The following is a 21,136-nucleotide window of genomic DNA, read 5'->3' as shown; positions in this document are numbered from 1 at the left end:
CCATGATCTATCCCTACCTCCATGTTGTAAGCAAGTAACAAACACAGTGCTTATGAATGTATAACAACATATCCATTAGTCGGTAAACACTCTAAATCACCACCCCCCCCCAACTCTAACCTTAAAGGGTTTATGGCACATGTTTTTAACAAACACTACAAATACTCAATATAGGCCTCCGCCTACACATTATATTCATTATTTCCTACAGGATTGTACAAAACCTTCACCATGCATAATGTGCAAACAAACAGCCCCAGAAACTAAGGCACAAGGTCACCATGTACAATGTACATATATGAAAAAAAAAAAAAAATTGTTTGCCGTTCCTTCCACTTTCTACCTTTAAATCCCGACACACACACTTGTAAAACAAAACTTAAAATCCAGAGTTCCATTTAACCTACAGTATGAGTGCATGGAGAAGTCATCTTTTTGACAAACATCAACTTGATTGCAATGAATGGTCTTGACGTGTTTTGCTTCAAAAACTTTTAATCTATAATTGGACTCGTTAAAACTATTGTTTATCACAATTCACAATCTCTTTGTGTGTAGTATCATGATTAAAAAGTAGGCCTAAATGAATTTATTAAAAACACATTTAATACTATATATCATGGCTTGAGTTTGGAGTGAAATTCAACAAGATCTCAGCAGGGCTTGTATTACACAAACAAATGTACAGGCTGCCCTTCCAGAAAACTTTTAAAATGCACCTTATTTTCTCACAGTTTTAAAAGGCGTTCTGTCACTTTTGTTGTGCCGTATTTTTAAGTTGCTTTAGAGGTGGATTATAAGTCATTGAAGATGTGGTGTGGTGTGCAAATTTTAATGTCCATCGAGTTTTAGTTTATGTTTGCATACTTAATATAAACAAATGAAGATAATTAGGGCATCGATTGATATATCGCATCATTATTTTTTTCCCAATTCAAAGAAAAAGGCATACAAATACCGTGAAAACTGGTAAGAGGAGGATAAAACTCTTTTATTTGATGTTTTTAAAGTATGCATGGTATATAAAGTGGCCTATAGTCTGAGTTTCTAGAAGTAGCTTAACTAATCCGAACTAGAACTATGGTATGAGGTTCGTCATGTGGAGACGATAGCGGAACGAACCTCATACTTGTTCATAGTCCTAGGAGTAGGCTTACCCATGGTTTACCTACCTTCTTCTTCTTGGCCTTTTCGTACAGACGTCCGTGTCTCCTCACTCCAGAGTCCAGGCACGTCGTCTGTTAATTAAAGTCGTTTTATTATCTTGATTTCTAAGTTCTATTTTAGGAAGGTGTTTGATTGACTTAAGGTATTCCCAATGACGTTTCTTGTCTGCACCTGCACGGGAAGTTTGAGAAAACACACGAAGTTGTCCTATGTTTGTCGTCCACCACATGCACCCACAAAGAATAATGCATCAACATGACATCACTCTTTATTTGTGGCTGGCTCTGGATGTTGTTTTGGTTTGCCCGGCCCCTCTTCTTAACTGCATGCGACATGCGCGAGAGCTGCGGATATTTAACTCTCCGGAACCAGACTATTCTTATACAAGTAATTGCCTCAGAAGTGGTACGGAACCAGACTTATTAAAATTGCACGTATTGCATATGATGACGTATGATGATTGGCTTTTTTTTTTTGGGGGGGGGGGGGCTAAAAAGATAACCAGAGTGCATGCAGTGTGTTTGGTCTGCCACGCATGTCCACACAATTCATTTCCCCAGTGTTACAGTTTGTTAACAAAAAAATTAACACAAATCTCATTATTATTCTTTTCCTTTTTTGTGTATAGATATAAATCTCATGGAATTTCAACCTCGTTCTGAGGTAGCGTGGCCGAGTGGTCTAAGGCGCTGGTTTTAGGCACCAGTCATTACGATGGCGTGGGTTCGAATCCCACCGCTGCCATCAATTCTTATTTTCACGTTCAAAACATCAACAGAGAGATAACTCTCTCCATGTTCTTGTCTTCAGCTCAAAATGCTAGGCCCCACTTATCTTCCTTTCCATCACACAACACACTATCCATCCAAACCCTTTCCCAAAACAGAGTAAAACAATAAAATGTTGAAAAACACGAGGCGTGTTTTGTTCAAAATGTACAACATACATTCTTCCTTCAACGTTGACCACAAAGCTCTAATCTTAGCCAATGATACATCTTCCTTTATCATCAGTGAGGGCGCTGTTCATATTGGGCAAATAAATAGTGATGACCCCAAATCATTCAAAAACATACAAATGAGACACATTTTGTGCAATGAAGCATCTGATTTTAATGACCCAAGTTCTGTTGATATCACCTTGAATGCACATTTCTACAAAACAATATTAAACGACTCAATTGAACAAAATACAATCACCAAATTAACATCTTGTTATTGTTCTTTTTCTTATTTCCTTGAAATGGAATTTACTAGACAGATAATGCGTTATAAATAAAGACAATAAGTTTTTGTTTTCATTTTATTTGGGTTTCTTTGTAAAATCCATGTTTTTAAACAAGGATGGTGGAAGACTTGTCCAAAGTTTGTTCAGCACAAAACTATCATCCCAACACAAACCAAATCGACAAAATTAAGACCACTTTGCATGTCTGTGAGTTATCAAAATACTCCACGAGAGTGACATTAAAGGCTACACCTCATTTAACAAAGTAGTCCTTTACAGCTTTAAAGCAGTTTCCCTCACCATTTTTATGTATATAGAAACCAAACATTAAAAATTTTAAATACCACCGGACCTATAACTATGAGATATATCCTGTTACAACTTGTGTTTTCACATAATGCTGGTTATGGGCAAAACTGTCTACTTGATTGATTTGTTGGGAAACATTTCAAAAGCTTTCACGATATTTTCATAAAAACCAACAAATCCATCCAAGTTTAGAGAGGTTTGAAGGTTGCATTCAAAATCAAATGTACACCATGGAATTACCACAAGTTGTCTGCAGGTGATCTCTTGAAATTCCAATTTTTCAGTTCAGCATACTTGTTCAGCATACTGATTTCTTATCAACATTGCACTTCAGATGAAATAATTTTGCAGGATGCTTTTATTACCATCTTTAAAACAAGCAGGATTTCAGATTAACAATTTGAAAATCCTTTCTGTTGTCCTGCATTTATAAAAAATTGTACAAATCAAAACTTCAATTCAAATTTTTCAGTTCAGCATACTTTTACTGATTTCTTATCAACATTGCACTTCAGATGAAATCATTTTGCAGGATGCTTTTATTACCATCTTTAAAACAAGCAGGATTTCAGATTAACAATATGAAAATCCTTTCTGTTGTCCTGCCTTTAAAAAAAATTGTACAAATCCAAACTTTATTATACAAACTTGTCTTTAACTTTAATAGTTTTACTTTGACAGTCCTTTTAATGTTTGTATTTATTGCTCAGTACCTTGACAAATATTTTTTTTATAAAACTACTTTGTGTGCAATTTAAATATATCGGTTTGTTCATCTTTTTGTTTTAATTCCTCTGCAAATTTGTTGTGTTTTCTAAAGGTGTTGTACTTGTATTGTAAATCTACTTGCAATTCTTCTGGTGCCAGTTAATATCAAATTTTAAAATAAACTATAACAGAATAAATGAATCATAATAAAATAATAAAATATGTAAATTCTCCACCAACTGAATTTCGTTCACCAATAAGTACTGACACCTTGTTCATAACTATAATATATACAATAGCTGGAAGCTGTAATGAAAAATATGTTTTTCATTAATTCTCTATAAATAAATATGCCTCTCTTCTACGACTATCAACAACTATATTTCCAAGGCTGAAACTACTTTTTAGAGAGGGCAGGGGCTCCAAATGAGGTCAAATTCAGTTTTGTGATCCACTCATTTTCCAATAGATCCTAGAGTTCTCATGATAGGTTGTGGAAAAAGGCACAATCTCTTAAAATGTTCAAATTTAAAAATCTAACATTTAAAATGGTGTAAAATACCACTGTGTTTGATACCCTTCCAGTGCAATGTCTGTCAACATTGTGCAATGATGTCACATTTTCAGTTCATTCCTGACTTTTGATGATATTCAAAATGGTATTGAATCTGACCTTTGGAATTTACACACCTCTTGTTTTTGGTGTCCAAAATCACATTTCAAATGAATTGCTCTGAAAGAGTATCAAATAAGAGGCTGGAGAATTTTTCTCCACCTTCCTGCGGACTCTGCCAATTGGAAAAAACTGAAATTACCTCTGAGACCCTCTTTAACCTCTTGTATGTATAAAGTGTTTTATTACAAAAAAAGATGAATAAGGGAAGGTCTGGTGCACTTAATACATAAATTCCAAATACAAATCTTGATAATCAAGATGCAGCGTGGAAAACCCATAGAAAACCCAACATTTTTTTGCGATGGCTTTGGCAAGCGGCCACACCAGTAATTCTTATACACTGTTACTAAGTCAATAGCCCTAGCAAGGATGCAGCTGGCATATTCAAAATGGAAACAGCATTCTGCAGTTCTGGCAAAAGTTTGTGCACATTTTATTATAGGAAACACATGAAAAACAAATTGAAGGGGAATTTTTGTTCAAGGTGAATGACACTTGAAGTGAAGTTTGAAGCAATGAAGTTGAAGTAAATTTGCGACCAAAGAATTGTACCTTCCCTTTAATGATTTCAGTATAAAAAGAAATCCAGCCTGGGCTTTTCAAAAACTTAAGTTTATTTACTCGAGGGTTACTCCTGGATTTCTGCACGTCAAAAGGCTGAAATACTTAGAGAACTATTTCTAAAATAATGTTGGGTTGAACAACGACAAATTTACTAGAGTCAGTGGGACTTGAATCTGCAGCCTTCAGATTCTTGTGTCTGTAGCCTCTATTATAACACCCCTTACCAATATTCTGCCTTTTCATTGGTTTAGAGCGTGTCACACGATATGTCTTAGTTTTGCTAGACGACGGTCATGTGATAGTGCATCGGTTTGCCGTGCGCTAGTCCGAAAGACTAGCACACGACGTGCAGTACCCAGACGTCCGTTGCGTGTACGAGGATTATAAATGAATAGTCTGTAACCATTTCAGATTACATGACACTACATGCAGCACAGTAAAAGTTTTCACAATCTGTATTTGCGTCGTCCGTGGATTGTAGCATTCAGGTCTGTAACTTAATAATAATAGTACAGTATTTAGAAATGTTTGGGGTGTTAGAAAACAAATATTGACGGCTTTCAATCGTGCAATGGTTAAAACTATGACTCCCTCGACTATGACTCACCTTGGGAAAATAGAACGCTCCGGGGATCAACTCGGGAGTCATAGTTTTAACCATAGCACTCAAAGCAGTCAATATTTGTATACCAGCTGAGCTATATAGCCCTATGTTGGCGGTCTCCCTATTGTGTCATGATCTTTGTTAGCGGTGCCAATCAGAAGCCATATAACCAGTAACCGCTGTATAGCCAGGGATCACAACGAAGTTACGATACAAACCTGGGAGGTGGCAGCCAGGGGATGCAACTTTTTATTTCATCAATCTAGATATTGACAAAATAGGGAGACCACTGACATAGGGATAGATCAGTTGGTAGAGCACCGGCACGCTAATCCGGATGTGGCAGGTTTAAATCCTGCTTTAGTCAATTTTGCTTTGTTCAACCCAAACTCATTTTACAAATTTACCCAGTCAGTTTCCTTTGTGGTTTATTACTAGAATTATTGCTCAATATGTTTTGGTGCAATGATATGACTATTGCGAATGGTATATGGATACCACACTAGAATCTGCAGACAGCCAATTAAAACAGGAATAAAACATGACACAGTAAACATGGCTGACTGAAGATCTGCAAGAGGGACAGCTATGTCTGCGTTGTTGGCATTTTCCTCCAGTTGTAATGTCTGGTAGCTGTGACGATTCAATATGTTCAGGATGATCATTGGAGCAAAGGAGTTTGCAGCCTTCGTGAACAAGGCATTGTAACCAAACACACTGGATGAAATTGGAGTTCTAGAAAGATATGAATATCAAAATAATTTGTTTAAAAGAAGACATTTTGAGTATTTTGCTTTCTGCAAAGAGAGATTAAAGATACATGGTCTGATTTACTACTTTCCCTTAGTGAATCAAGGGAACTTCTCATTGTTAACTTCACTGCTGTGGAGCGAGTTTTTTGTATTAAAATCGGTCTCAACCATTCAGCTAGCTTGCTCTAGTCATCGACAGGAGGCTGTTACACAGCAACAAAAAGATAGGAATACAAACATAAATCGATAAGATTGTTTCTTTACCTTCGACTGTATTTCTCTTTATCATGATCAATAATGTCAGAGAGAGGAAGATTAAAAAAGGAAAACATGGCAGCGGGACCAGACCTGCAACAAAAAATATCAATCATAACATTTATACATTGCTTTGGATGGGATGATATTTGAGCAATTGTAAATAAGACTTGGCCATCCAAAGATGGGGGAAAGCAAGGACTGACTTTGTTGCCAAGATGGCAAACTTGCATTTTTAAAGACTACGTATGCTAAAAGACATTTTTGACATTAATTGATCACTGATTCCACAATCTTTCACAAAGTGTCTCAAGACTCGAACCCACACTCTGCTAATCAGAAACACCAAAGTTCGAGTCTGGTGCTCTTAAAGGAAGTGGATACTATTGGTAATTACTCAAAACAATTATCAGCATAAACCTCACTTGGTAACGAGTTATGGGGAGAGGTTGATAGTATAAAACATTGTGAGAAATGGCTCCCTATGAAGTGATGTAGTTTTCGAAGAAAAGTAATTTTCTACAAATTTGATTACAAGACCTCAGATTTAGAATTTGAGGTCTCAAAATCAAGCATCTGAAAGCGCACAACTTCATGTGACAAAGGTGTTTTTTTCTTTTATATAGTTATCTCACAAGTCGCAACTCAGACGACCAATTAAGCTCAGATTTTCACAGGTTTTTTATGTTATGCATATGTTGAGATACACAAAGTGAGAAGACTGGTCTTTGAAAATTACCAACAGTGTCCAGTGTCTTTAAAACTACTCTGCTATGATCATCAACAAAATATAGAATAGTGTAAAAGCTGGTGGACTAGTGGAACAACTAGCTGTCTCCTCAATTATAAAACTCAGGGGTGCACCCCACTGAATAGGGAGAGAACAGAGCATCAAAATACTCAATTATAGACAGATTTGAGAGCCCAAGAAAAGGGAAACAGTGTAAACACTTTGCCAATTGTGACCTGCGTGCTGTGGACTTCCAACTTGAGGTATTTTGAATGACATAGGCCCTGAAATAAATGGTCCTATTTGCCGAAAGGTGTAGGGACATTTTTCAAGATTGATGCTTGGAGGTTTGGAAAATTACATCGTTTTAGGGGCGTGTTTATTTGGAGGGAGAATAACTCTACAGGCTTTACTTCCCATATCTAATTGAGTAAAGGATAAAGGTTCAAGAGTCAAAGAATAATTTCATTTTTATAAAAAATAGCTGTGAGACCTCTAAGTATTTTGTGTATTTTGTGTGTATTTTTTAAAGCCACCTGGAAGTGGTATTTTGTCAAAATAAAGCTTTTGTCACTAAAATATGTGTTTTGATGAGTGAAATATGAATAAATAATTAACTAAGGTTTAACAAAATTAGTTTCTATGTTATTTACAAATTTGAAAATAAGCTGTTCGTGACGTCAATCGAGGCGCGATGAATCGCATGCAGTGCCAACACAAGATAGTGACGCTTGGCGCAAGCTAAAAACATGCACTCAAAGTTGAAACAATACCTGATTTTTTTCACGTTGGGCAAATGCTCCTTTAGGTTCGTTACGTCTTCAGGTACCTTCTCCGACTTCCCCACTATCTAGAAAAATTGTTGGGATGGCATCATGTTTAAAAGAAAAGAACTTTTCTCTTCATGTCAAAATGTGTGTGTTTGCTGCACAGTGCTGGAAAAGACATCGGACCGGACCGCAGATGCAAACTGACCCCATCTTTAGTTGTTTTGCTGCATCCAGCAGCAATACACCTGGTCGACATTGCCGGAAAAAAACTTTTTCGAAACGTACAAACTCACGAAAAGGACTTAAATGTACTTGCACGTACGTGTGTTTGATGTCCAATCGAGGCAAAGTCTGCCTTGATTGTCGTCAAAAAAGGGGTAGGCGGAGTCACCCCCCACACAACTGTTTTTTTTCAAACACATAAATCGTTAAAAACAATTACTCAAAAAATTGTTCAGAAACATATACTCTAATGTTTGAAGAAGAAAAAAATTATATTTCCAGGTGACTTTAATATTTACCCGTTTGAACTATATTTTTTTAGTAGGTGCATCCTCAGTGCAATTCCAATGGGAAACTTTGGAACGCTACGTGGCAACAGATTATATTTCCATTGTTTACGTAGTTCTGAGCATGCGTGCATTACTGAGAACACTACTGAGAACAACGTAGCTACCGTAAAGCCCAGTTCATACATCATGCAAATGCTAATGCGAAGGCGAATGTTGACGTCATAAACTCGTAATGAATTATTTGCAGTAGTTAAAGGCAGTGGACACTATTGGTAACTACTCAAAATAATTATCAGCATAAAACCTCATTTGAAAGCACACAACTTCGTGTGCAAGGGTGTTTTTTATTTCATTCATATCTTGCAACTTCGACAACCAATTGAGCTCAAATTTTCACAGGTTTGTTATTTTATGCATATGTTTAGATACACCAAGTTAGAAGATTGGTCTTTGACAATTGTGGACACTGTCTTTAAGCTGTACCCGACTCTTGCGAATATTCGCAGGGGAAAACAGAGTTGTGACATCAAATTCGCTTCGCAATCGCCGGAAGTATGAACCGGGCTTAAGTCTGCTTCCACCTAGTGTCCATAAAAGTCTCCCATTGAACATTTCTGAATAAACCAGTTCCCAATACTCACATGTCAATCAAAAAGAAAATTGTCAGAACCCAGGTGTGAGTTTGTCCAATGGCGTACATGGTCACACCACTAATGACCTTGATAACGAAGGAATACAATAAGACTTTGTAGTAGCCGAACTTTCCAGCCACTGGACCCAACACAAGAACCAAAACCTGTGAAAGCAAAAAATGAAAACAAAAAGACTTTAAACACTACTAACACAAGTATACTTCTTAATATTTCTATGTTATGTGTACATTTAAGCTAAACGTAGGGTCAAAGATTATTTTCTGCCAACGTAATTAGTCTTGGTTTCAAGACCATTGGTGTTGCGCGGTCACACACTTGTAACCAACGTTCCGATCTATGCACGGCAAACTAATGTACACACTTGTAATGTACACGCTTGTCATGAAATCAGAGAAACAGAGCGCTCGCTTTGTAATGAAATCAGAGAAACAGAGCGCCCGCTACATTCGTTCATTACAAGCGTGTACATTTTTTGCCGTGCATAGATCGGAACGTTGGTTGTGTCTGACCGCGCCACACCAATGGTCTTGGAACCAAGACTACCAACGTACATGAAGTGCTGATTTGTAGGAAAAATTATCAAGAGTGATTCACTGGTGAAAGTTTCAGCTGCATACAGTGTCTACTTGTTGGGAAAGCAGAATGTGGGTTTGTGTTCCAGTTCAATACACTAGTTTCCTTGAGCAAGATACTTTACCATAACTGCCTTTTACTTCAAATAGACATTTTAAAGGAACATGTTGTCTTCGATCGGGCAAGTTGGTAAGTTCCCTCTAAACTGTAGGTCCCAAACACTTGAATTGCCAATGCATGTAAAAGAATAGTGTTCCAGACCAGACTTTTTTGAAAAGTGTGTTTCGGGTTCACATGGAAAGCACCCTTGTTAACAGGTGTCCTAAGGCTTGCGAGCTACAGTGAAGTACCTCAGTGTAACTCAGTTATAATGCATCCTTGGTTGCATTACTGGAAATATATTCCTACAAAAAATAATATTCTTTATAAAGTACCTGAGGTAGAATAAATGCCGAGCCGTAAAGCATTCTTCTTGCAAGAGGAGTGATATCAGTGGATGGGATGAGCTGATCAGCGAAGATAGACAAGAAATTGGCCTCATACGTACAGTGAAGTATCTGACAGAAGTTCATCGTCACAAAGCGCAGAAAATTCTTTTCAGTGACGATTTGCTTGAATTGAGTCCACGCTAGTAGCCTTGAAGATGGCTGTCCTGATGATTCTTCCTGTTTGAATAACGGCTCCACAAGGTGCCCACCATCGTACATTGTGACCACATTGCGGCCTGTGTAATGCATGGCAAGCCAACTCACCAACGCCAAAAAGACACAGAACATCTGAAAGGCCCTGAAATTCTCCAAACTTGAGGATATGAACTCAGCACCAAAGACACTCGTTGCGCCCAAAATGGACGCCACCTGGCAATACTTCGTGAGACGCAGTCTGTCCTCGTGCACGTTTGAAATCTCGGCAAACATTGCACAGTGTGCGAGTAAAACAAAAGTTAACAAAGTATCATAGCAACAGAGAGTTATCATTAAATGTATTCCAGCCAGCCAGCCGTAGGTGTCGTAATCACCCCATGGAAACCAGGGCAACAAAAAACAGAGACTGAAAAGTGGAGCTCCGTATAAGATGGAATGTCTTCGACTACGGAATGCCTTGATTTGGGAATTATCTTGCCAATACGCAAAGAGGGGATCATTGGTGGCGTTCCAGATGAGGTAAACAACCTGAGCTGCTGAAAACCAAGACTCGGAAATGTGATAACGAGTCAAAAATAACTTGACGTAATAGAACTGAAACACAGAGGATGTGAGCTTGTTACCAAAGACCGTCACGGCAAAGGCAACAGAATTCGTATGAAGTCTAAAAACCATGATGAATCCACGTCAATCCTGACTGGCCATAAACTGATTTCAAAAGGCTCCAGATGAAACCAGGCTGCAGAAAAAAAAAAACACAATAAAAATATATATTTATCAAATAATAAACTAAAAACACCTGATTTTTAAAGGTGTTAATACAGGATTGGTAGAGCTTACAAAATTGTCACAGATAGTATTTAAATGTTTTGTGTGATCAACCACCATAAAATAACTCTTAAATCTGTTTTGTGAGTCGAGAGAAAATGGTGAAAAACCCATGCACAAAATGAAGCAATCAAAACCAGGCTGTTTTTATGTATTCAAATACAGTTTTGTCAAAAATGAGTTAATTTCAAAAAAGGAAATAATTATTTCACAAAAATTATGCTAGACAATGATGCTTTTTATTCTTATACCAATTCGACGACTGACCAATCGAGCTCAAATTTTCACAGGTTTGCTATTTATTTTGTGCATATGTTGAGATACACCAAATTTTCACAGGTTTGTTATTTTGTGCATAATGTTAAGATACACCAAGAAGTGAGAAGACTGGTTTTGGACACGTAATTACCAACAGAGGTGTCCAGTGCTTGGATTGCTTTTGTTTCAGTGGCTGAGATCGGCATAAAAAAGTGCTGGGCTATATTCTACGCCATGACCATGTGGTTATTTCCGTTACCACTACTGCTAGCCCACCTTGTAGAGCTGTTAATGGCTCCGCTTTTTTTAACATCAGTCTCATCACTGTCGCCACTCCGCTTTTAACATGGGTCTCATCACTGTCGCCATTATCGGTCTCAGCACTGTCGCCACTACACTGTAATGGCGACAGTGATGAGACTGATGTTAAAGGAACACGTTGCCTTGGATCGGTCAAGTTGGTCTTTGAAAAGAGTTCTGTTTTAATGGTTAGAAAGATATTGTAAAAGTAGAATACAATGATCTACACAAATATGCCTCGAAATTGCGTGGTTTTCTTTTTACCCTGTCGACTGACTAATATGGTCAGCCTATTATAATTATGGGAGTCAAAATTTTGACTCCCATAAATTGCCGACCGTGATAGTTCGGGACGTTAAAGGAAAACCGTGCAATGTCGAGTGATACTTGTGTGGATCATTATATTCTACTTTTAAAACATCTTTCTAACCATCAAACGATTTCAAACGCTTTAAATAGACCAACCCGTCCGATCCAAGGCAACGTGTTCCTTTAAAGGCAGTGGACACTATTTTTAATTACTCAAAATAATGATTAGCATAAAATCTTTCTTAGTGACGAGTAATGGGGAGAGGTTGATGGTATAAAACATTGTGAGAAACGGCTCCCTCTGAAGTGCCATAGTTTTCGAGAAAGAAGTAATTTCCACGAATTTGATTTCGAGACCTCAGATTTAGAACTTGAGGTCTCGAAATCAGCCATCTAAATGCACACAACTTCGTGACCACTGCTGGTCACGAAGTAGGGTGTTTGTTTCTTTCATTATTATCTCGCAAGTTCGATGACCGATTGAGCTCAAATTTTCACAGGTTTGTTATTTTATGCATATGTTGAGATACACCAACTGTGAGGGCTAGTCTATGACAATTACCAATAGTGTCCACTGCCTTTAATTAAAGCGGAGCCATTATATTATAATTATAATTAATAAATTAATGATTATCAGTTCAACAAGGTGGGCTACCGCTCTACTGCCTGTATTTGCTAATGCAATATATGATTTTCAGCTGGATTTACCTGGTAACCTGACGATTGTAAATGTTCCTTCCTTCCTTTCACTTCCTTACTCTTAGTGGATCCTACTAAGTACTGATGTACGTGACCCTACCTGTGACTTGGGAGCACACGACAGGACAATAACAACCCCCCAGCCCGAACTAGCTGCCTCATCTCTTTAGCTGCTGAGCCGACGGAGGACGGACGTCGTGGACAACAAGTACAGCGCCCCCTACGCCCATATCTCTCTATGTACGTGCGTGTTACACCTCCCCCCCAAAAAAAACCCAACCCAACCCAACCAAACAACTGGACAGGGGCCAATTTCATAGAACTGCTTAAGCAAAAAAACGGTTACTGGTAAGCACGAAGATAGCTTGCTTATTTATATTTATACATGGTACTGGCCAAAATTCCATGTCGTATACATTGCTCGCGACAGGTATAACTGTTGTTTACTATTATTAGCATAACAATTGAGTGGAGTCTTGGCCGGTAATCCGATTTTGATTTTACTAACATTTAGCTCTTTGAAACTGGGCCCAGTAGACGCTGTATTCGGGTGAAACTTTCTCGGCTGGCTTGTCTGTGTGTCTTCAGTAATAAATCAGCACTATGTTGATAATTAGAACATTAACTTACCTGAACTGGACGGTGGTAAACCGTATTGCAATGCTCCCCAGCCATGGGCTCTGCTTTCCGCACTAGTGCGGCTTGGCTTGTAGTCTTGGTTCAGGACTCTCCTGGATTTGTAACAAGAAAGCGCGCTATCACCCCAACGCGCTATCAACCACGAACCGCTATCACAGGAGAGTCTTGGAACATTCGTTAAATCTCCCCCCCCCCCAAAAAAAAAAAAAAAAAAAAAAATCGGGGGGAAACATAATGCGCGTGCGTAGGTTTCCCGCAGAGCCCGCCCCTTTTTGGGGTGGAGATTTAACGAATGTGCCAAGACTCTCCTGTGATAGCGGTTCTCGGGTGATAGCGGTTCGTGGTTGATAGCGCGATGGGGGTGATAGCGCGCCCTGTTGTGACAAATCCAGGAGAGTCTTGAACTAAGACTTCTTGGCTTGTGGATATCGATTTGCAAAGAAAAGAAGACAGTCAGTCCGAGGACAATGTTTTCGTTACACTTCTTCCAAGTGAGTTTATTTCAATTCAAGCAATGCGATATACCGTATGATAAAGTTAGTATTATAAACAATAAATAAATAAGGAGAATGTTTTCACATTGTTTCAATATAAAATCCAAAATGGACTTAAACACAGCATCTTTCCTCCCAAAACCAATTCGCCCAATACATGTACAAGGCAAAAGTGTCCGTGTACCCCAACTTTAAGAATTTTGAAAAAATACAAATATTTCTGCCGTTGACGGCGTGCGTGAAAATGGAAATACTCAGTTGACGATGATTGGGAGTTTGCTTTGTTAGAGCTCCATGCTGCAAAGTGGCTATACAAAATGGCACTCCCACATAATGCGATGCAGCATGAGTGATGACGTAACAGGGTTTTTGTAAATCTTTCTGAGCACCTGAGAATGGTATTCAAAATGATCGATTTTAGTATACAAAATTAAAATCTGTTTAATCTCATAGCCTATGTGAACTCAATTTCCTCATTGAAAAGCATTTGAAAATAATTTCAGGAAAGATCACCTTTTCGTTCTGAGTAGATCTTTAAGGAGAAAACATATTTCTAGTAATTTTTGCATCGAGGGTCAAGGGTGTTCAACGTAGTGCTCATCCCACACATCAAAAAAAATATTATTACAAAACATGCAGAGCAAATAAAAAACTAAAAAAAAAGGTCTTCAATCAGACTGGTTCCCTGTCCTTATTTTACAAAACTAGCGGTTTCATTGGATAAGATGATTTTATTGGATAAACGGGCAGCAACGTATTACCCTAACCATAACACTAACCCTAACCCTAACCCTAACCTTCAATATGTGTTTTGATTGGTCCAAGGTGATGTTTGGCAGCAGCTGCACTTTCGGTTATTTTGCAGTGTGCAGTTTTGTGTGTTTTAAATGAATGTAGATTATGTGATTATAATATGGACGGGGATTGACGTAGGGATGAGGGGGAAGCACGAGCCTCGAAGTATGACGTCAGATGTTCAGGCTTGTCGCTAGGTGGCAGCAGACTTAGGTAATACCACATTGGTTTACGTAGTTCTGAGCATGGTTAATTTCTTGTATGTGTTTACTTTATACAACCAATGAAAACGTAAATTCTTGACAGGTTATTCCAATATTTTGGGCTTTGTGCCTCAATGCAGATGACCACGGGGCCCGGGAGCTCTCACCATTTTGCATTGTGTCACCCGAACATCACCGTTGTCAGCGGTCAGTGGCGTTATAGTGGTATATTACCCAGCCTCCACCTCTAGAACCCCGGTTCCAATTATAAGGGGCGCCTATGTGGACTGTTTTTTCAGACACTACCTGATTGCCTGGGTTTACACTGGAATAGTTCTCCGTGCTTTTCCTTCCACATCTAAAACTTTATCTTCCTTAATGTGTTATTTCCGTGGGGTTCTTGGCTAGTAAAGTGATCATAAGTTCGCTTTCTGAGAAAAACATAGGCTACACAACCGAATCATAAATAATTGAGTGTACCTGATATTGTATGCGTCACGCAATACTGAAGATGTGTAGGTGGCATAGAAAGGAAGACCTGCAAGTGCAACCAATAACAACAAACCAAACAATTTTTTTTGTAACGTTCAGTGACAACAAAAAAGGCACCGCGAGTAGAGAACAAGTAAGTGTTGTTTAAAGGTAGATAGGTACTGCTGCGATGTACGCGAATCATTACAAATGAACGTCACCATAACGTCATGGAGGAAAGTTCAAACGAATCTCATGAAGTCATGGAGGTAAAATCTCGAGGAACTTGATTAAAAAAGAAATAATTGAGCAGAATGTTGATAGGCATCCAGAGTCATGTTTTTTCTTGCACAATCTCTATTTTTGTACATATTTTGGCACCCACTGAGCACACAAACCGCCCACCGTCTAGATGCTGAATAGATGTAGATGTAGATGTAGGCAAATGTACATAATCCAGACCTTTTCGCAAATTAATACCAATTGCGCCTGTTGAATGAGGTACATGCTGGTCTAGCTAGAGATCAAACGTACACATTGCTAGCTAGACCTTGTATATTAAAGTATACATGTACCAGCATGTCTTAAAGCCATTGGACACTTTCGTTTAACAGTATTGTCAAAGGTCCACACTTCGTGTATCACAATTTATATATAAAATAACAAACCTGTGACAATTTAGGCTCAATTAGTCATCGGAGTATAGGAGAAAATAACTGGAAAACCCACCCTTGTTTCCGCACGTTTCGCCGCGTCATGACATGTGTTTAAAATAAATACGTAATTCTCGATGTCGAGAATTGATATTGTTTTAATGTTTTCTCAAAAAGTAAAGCATTTCATGGAATAATATTTCAAGAGAAGTCTTTCACAATTACCTTCTGTAAACCCTGTGAGGTATTTGTAAATCTGTGAACTCTTAATTTTGTTTCTGTTCCGAAAGTGTCCAATGGCTTTAATTAACTACGCGTGTACTATTTTACAATACTTGAGGTATCGTGTATTTTGGGGTCTATAAAAAACCACGGCAGCAGTACAAATTCATTTTGTTTTGTTTTCACATAACAAAATAATGTTTGCATTATTTCTGGACCCTTTACAAATGCGTATCGTTGAGATGTTTGTCACACGACCACATTCATGTGTGGAACCCATACTCCTTGTCGATTAAACATACCTTGGAATCCAGCAAGGCTGGTAACATTGAGAATGCGACCCGACTGCTGTTCTTTCATCGCTGGCAGCACAGCTCTTACAGTTCTAACAACTCCCCAGTAGTTTACATCCATCATAGACTGGCAATAGTCCAACGACTTTCTATCAATCACATCCGCAATGCAGCATCCTGCATTATTAACTGGGAACAAAAAATAACCAAAAGGTTATAATTATCATACTGATCACGCTGCCAGCATTTTGGTCATGCACCTGTATCTGGTTATAGTAATATATTCTATAGTATTTTTCGTACAGAGGGAACCATGCAGACTAATGTTTTTCCTTCTAGCATCGGTTCGGCTACATCGGTGCGTTCGTTTAGCTGCCCTGGGTCGACCCCGGTCTGGCCCCGGTATACTTTCGAATAGCTTTTGACGTCATTCCAGGGGCTCACCCGGGTCAGCCCCCAGTGCCCTGCTTGTGAAGTGGGTCACTTTGGGGCTCAGCTGGCCCCAGGTACTGGTACATGACGTCACTACGAGCGATCGTTCGTTTTAGCTCATGGGGCTCATCCGAGTGAGCACCGCGGGGTAGACCCAGGGAAGCTAATCGAACGCATCCATTGAGAATGAGTGGAGTTGGAAACAATAAAAACGACAGAACATTGTTAGGAAACAAGTTCTATAACACAACCTTGTGAAACTTCAGATTGTGTCACACAAAATGTATTTTATTTGCCACATTGGCTGTTCAACGTTTCTGTAGACTGCGAAGTCCACGTGAAGAGAGACTCTTATTGTAAAGTTGTACTGTTAATATTATTATTTTTATCTGTCCTGTAATTGGCGCTTGCGCTGTTTGATGTTGTATAAAATATATATATAGATATATATATAATCCTACCCTTTCATGTCTCCCTAAATTGTTGTCGAACAATACATTTACCACTTTTATGGTCCAGTAACCCATCCTTTCATTCTAAACATCCTTTGTCCTCGCCACTTCACTCCTATTAGTTCATAGCCACCAATATTGTCTCTGAAATAGAAACTTTGATTGGCTGTTATTTTCCCGCTTCTTTCTGGATCCTTTCCTTAATCCCTTTTCCCCTCTCTTTTTCTATAAATGGATATGTATTTGTTTGTACTTGTTTTATGCCTCTGAAGAAGGTCCGGATTGGATCGAAAGCTAAGGCCATCTAGTACCCTATTCATTAATGAATAGGGTAGATGGCCTTAGCTTTCGATCCAATCCGGACCTTCATGAATAGGGTAGATGGCCTTAGCTTTCGATCCAATCCGGACCTTCTTCAGAGGCATAAAACAAGTACAAACAAATACCATATATATATATATATATATATTTTAATACAAAGTTCTCAGACTAGAAATTTGCTGGCAGAGAAAGAACACTACCAACCAAGGATGTCGATTGACCCATTGTCTCGCAAAATCTCGTTAACCACAGACGTGATTGTTGTCTCTTTGGTGACGTCAAGTTCCCGGATGAATAGAGTCTTATTCATAGTGTCTCCTGCAGCATCCTCCAAGTTGGCTTTAGACTTCAGATTTCGCATCGTTGCGTACACCTGTAACAATGAGCAGGAAAGAATGGTAGTTTTTTTATTTCCAAAAATATGCGTTTCTAAGAAAAACACAAGGTTAAAAACGAAAACAACAAAAACAACAAAAACAATAACAACAACCACAAAACAACAACAACAACAACAACAACAACAACAACAACAACAACACCAACACGACCACCACCAACACAACCAATAACTTCGAAGTAATGTGGTTTATATAAAAAGATGATCAGTTTTTATGCTCAAGAATTTGAATGCATGGACATAATTCACTTCGGATTTTCAGCGATATTATCTCAAAAAGGCGACCTTTGGATATGAAATTTTCACCGTGAGGTTAGTTTTGTTGTATCATCTACATTTATGTAGGATTGTAACATCTAAAAAACTTCCAAAAACCAAAGGCACACTTTGCCTTTAAACAGCGATTCGAAATACTCATGTCAGTTTCGAAACTGTATTTCGAGGGAACGAAATCTTAGGTTTGTATTTATCGAATTTTACCTATCCCGTTGGTTCCGTGTGGTTGATAAGTCAGTTGCTGGATTTCATAGTTGCCTTTGCTTTGTCAGTTGCTGGATTTCATAGTTGCCTTTGTGAGTTGCTGGATTTCATAGTTGCCTTTGTGAGTTGCTGGATTTCATAGCATGCCTTTGTCAGTTGCTGGATTTCATAGTTGCCTTTGTCAGTTGCTGGTTTTCCCTTTCTTTTAACTGTTTTTGGTAATTTCACTAATTAATGAGCCTGCCGTGCGTACCGACTTATGGTGTTAAACCTTGTGAGTTGGTCGTAACAATTAGCTTCTTGACCAAATAATACATCACTGCGACTTTGTGGGGTGACTTTGTTTGGGGCGAGTTGGCTATAGGGGCGAGATGACCAGCCCCCATTAAAATCTACTTTTAAAATAATTATATTTCCGACCATATTTCATTACAAAATTACAAAAAGCACTTTTTACAGCTCAAAACTGACCCAAATTGCCCAATCCAATGCATCGTGTCCCTATATGTAAATGCTCCCCGTTTGTCAATCCAATTGTACCTTCATCGGTGAAATAATAAAAAACCGTTTCCAGTCAAAGTATCACCTTTGCGTAAACGTTTTTTTTTTCTACTTGTGTGTGCATAATATTATATTCATAAATACCTCATACCTTTCGCTATTCCTATTGGCCTCAAAGGTCATTTTAGCTCATCGTTTCTTTGCCTGCCGAAATGCACTATAAACACTACATAAACAGTGAAAAACATACTACTATTTAATAGACACGTTGTTGTGAACTGACCTCTCTCGGACGATTAGTTAAAAGGGAATCTGTGCTGGTGGTTTATACCTTCATATAAAAATAACCGACCTGGTTATATGTGAAGTTTTCCAGCGAAACGAAGCTTTGAAAGTCGTAGATCGAATTAAATTCCAAGTTAATGTACGTGTTGTGTAATAATGGCGCCCCAAACTGTATTAATAACTGGATGCTCGTCTGGAATTGGTCTAGCTACGGCGGTACTCTTAACAAAGGAGTTGCAGCATGAGTTTAAGGTAATTCAACTTCTTAATTTTATTTGACACTTGCATTTTGTACCTTCCCTCTGTTTGGACTATACTGGTATCTTTTTATAACACTCATTGTTCAACTTGTTTAACTGTGTAAGCAACGATTGAAACATTCTATGTATCGTAGCGTCATACGTTATCGACCCTCATATGTTTTCGGTCCCCAACTTTGATTCCCGTTTACCGCGAAGTTGTGCAAGCTGCACCGTGACAGAAGCTATGCAGTTTACTCACGGTCTGTATTTTCATCAGGCTTAATCATGCTAAGAATAAAGTTTCCTGTCGTTGGTTTAGCTCAAACATTTATAAAATGATTGATTTCTGGTACTAATCACTAGTGCATTATTATGCCAACATTCAAATGGGTCAAAGAAACATCCAACCTCGAAAGTTTAAAACAAAATTACCATCTGCTAGGTTGAGTTTCATTCTGCTTTAGTCACTAGATGGATCACGTGAGGTGGTTACTATTTGGGATTCTATGGTGTGCAAATGTGGGGAAAATATTAAAATATGTGAAGTGAAAATGACAACAATTTTTTGTTGTTGATTTACTGCATTACTGTAATAAATTCCGATAAGCGTAATAAATATTAAGTCTACATTAAAGAGAAAATATCACAGATTGGTTTCTTATCTCCTGAAACCAAACATTACTGGTCTGAAATGGGGGAAAAGGGATTGTTATGAAGTGTGAGTGCATCAGGGGGGGGGGGGGGGGTGTTTTACTTTCATGCCTTATGATATCTCTGGATTCTAATTTAGTAGCCATAATGCCTTAGGACAAAAATGTAATTAAATTTGTTAAGTAGTAATTGAATAATATTTTTGATTTATTTTGCACGCCACACTAGCTTCTGAATATTCAATAAATTACCAACCAATGAAAGGTGAGAAAACATATGACGTTGCTCTAATGTCGTGCATGCATAAGCACTGTTAATGGCGGACTGTCTCTCGCAACGTAAAACCAAAACTTTAAACATTTTAACACACCATGAAGTGAAATGGTTATTGTTAAAAAATTGGATAGATGATTTGAAAAAAACAATATTTTGTTTTTGATTGTGAAAATTTTTCCTGTTATCCTACTGAAAACACATGACACCAGGATACGATAACAATTATTAAAGTAATTTATTTCCCAAATCATAGCTTACAAAGGGTGATGATGCATACTCTGTAAATGAACTGAATCAGTAATAAAGTAAGAATTCGGCCGAATTTGACTGAAATTATAATATTTAAAGAAATACCAAGTTTCGTGCTCAATCAACCCAGGAGTGCTCGGGAGTAGAGAAGCGATGTTTTAATCACACTGTCAACAGCGCCCTCTTTTGGGAGGTAAACACAGATTATTGTTACAGAGATTATGTACCCGGAGATTCTGCCCCCCCTACAAAGAACTGTGTACAAACTTCTTCCTATAGCGCCCTCTGTTAAATCCTACTCCTACAGGCCATTATTTTCCTACTGAGACAGAATCTCTTACGGGGATTTCCCTGGGACACCGGATCGACATAATCCCGGTTAATTGACCCTGAGTTTGCGACTAAGCATAATTTAGTTGACTAACTCACAGAAATGTGCAGAATGCAAATTGTTGGCTCTCCTCCAAGTGCTAAGAATATTTCTGCTGTGAACTCTGACCCACTGGGGGGGGGGGGGGGGGGTCTTATACTCTCAATGCCAC

General features: G+C 38.3%; 3 protein-coding genes and 1 non-coding gene across 9 annotated transcripts in view; 1 reads left to right on the top strand and 3 right to left on the bottom strand.

The window, feature by feature from the left end:
• LOC117292272 (eukaryotic elongation factor 2 kinase-like) overlaps window positions 1–1,417 on the bottom strand; it is a 30,936-nt gene extending 29,519 nt beyond the window's left edge. For 3 of the 4 annotated variants that reach the window (XM_033774264.1, XM_033774267.1, XM_033774268.1), the window contains exon 1: window positions 1,173–1,417. The gene's annotated coding sequence lies outside the window, so the exon portion shown is untranslated. The remainder of the gene's footprint in view (window positions 1–1,172) is intronic. The other variant, XM_033774269.1, reaches the window with a different exon arrangement.
• Window positions 1,418–1,829: 412 nt separating this feature from the next.
• On the top strand, window positions 1,830–1,911 carry Trnal-uag. The gene has a single exon. It is a non-coding gene; the product is annotated as a tRNA-Leu (tRNA).
• A 3,401-nt stretch (window positions 1,912–5,312) lies between these two features.
• LOC117292120 (transmembrane protein 180-like) lies at window positions 5,313–13,238 on the bottom strand. Of its 3 annotated transcripts, none has more exons than XM_033774049.1 (5): window positions 13,169–13,238; window positions 9,935–10,883; window positions 8,916–9,070; window positions 6,272–6,355; window positions 5,313–5,990 (listed from the first exon to the last, which is right to left on the bottom strand). In XM_033774049.1, exons 2-5 carry the CDS (start codon window positions 10,817–10,819, stop codon window positions 5,696–5,698), a joined length of 1,419 nt encoding a protein of 472 aa, XP_033629940.1. In that variant the 5' UTR covers window positions 10,820–10,883; window positions 13,169–13,238; the 3' UTR covers window positions 5,313–5,695. The 3 variants fall into 3 exon arrangements, with proteins under 3 accessions (XP_033629940.1, XP_033629938.1, XP_033629939.1); XM_033774047.1 differs by lacking the exon at window positions 13,169–13,238 and adding an exon at window positions 12,548–12,716; XM_033774048.1 differs by lacking the exon at window positions 13,169–13,238 and adding an exon at window positions 12,639–12,694.
• On the bottom strand, window positions 10,859–19,074 carry LOC117292423 (retinol dehydrogenase 8-like). The gene is made up of 5 exons (XM_033774454.1): window positions 19,036–19,074; window positions 17,718–17,886; window positions 16,318–16,497; window positions 15,150–15,207; window positions 10,859–10,883 (listed from the first exon to the last, which is right to left on the bottom strand). The coding sequence occupies exons 1-5, from the start codon at window positions 19,072–19,074 to the stop codon at window positions 10,859–10,861; spliced, it is 471 nt and encodes a 156-aa protein (XP_033630345.1).
• Window positions 19,075–21,136: the final 2,062 nt, after the last annotated feature.

The sequence above is a fragment of the Asterias rubens genome, chromosome 7 (assembly GCF_902459465.1).
Source record: "Asterias rubens chromosome 7, eAstRub1.3, whole genome shotgun sequence".
Lineage (NCBI taxonomy): Eukaryota > Metazoa > Echinodermata > Asteroidea > Forcipulatida > Asteriidae > Asterias > Asterias rubens.
Note: the sequence above shows the minus strand (reverse complement) of the source record. Positions and strands in the feature narration are given on the sequence as shown.

What these genes read in the sequence shown, in the direction of transcription:
- LOC117292120 (XM_033774049.1), bottom strand. Translation starts at nt 10,819, where the DNA reads ATGGTTTTTAGACTTCATACGAATTCTGTTGCCTTTGCCGTGACGGTC. An exon ending in CGGCATTTATTCTACCTCAG is followed by an intron (nt 9,071 to 9,934) that starts GTACTTTATAAA and finishes TTGCTTTCACAG; the next exon opens with GTTTTGGTTCTTGTGTTGGG. An exon ending in AAAGAGAAATACAGTCGAAG is followed by an intron (nt 5,991 to 6,271) that starts GTAAAGAAACAA and finishes ATATCTTTCTAG; the next exon opens with AACTCCAATTTCATCCAGTG.
- LOC117292423 (XM_033774454.1), bottom strand. Translation starts at nt 19,074, where the DNA reads ATGACCTTTGAGGCCAATAGGAATAGCGAAAGGTATGAG. An exon ending in GGAATAGCGAAAGGTATGAG is followed by an intron (nt 17,887 to 19,035) that starts GTATTTATGAAT and finishes TCATTGTTACAG; the next exon opens with GTGTACGCAACGATGCGAAA. An exon ending in CGTGACGCATACAATATCAG is followed by an intron (nt 10,884 to 15,149) that starts GTACACTCAATT and finishes TTTTTTCTGCAG; the next exon opens with CCTGGTTTCATCTGGAGCCT.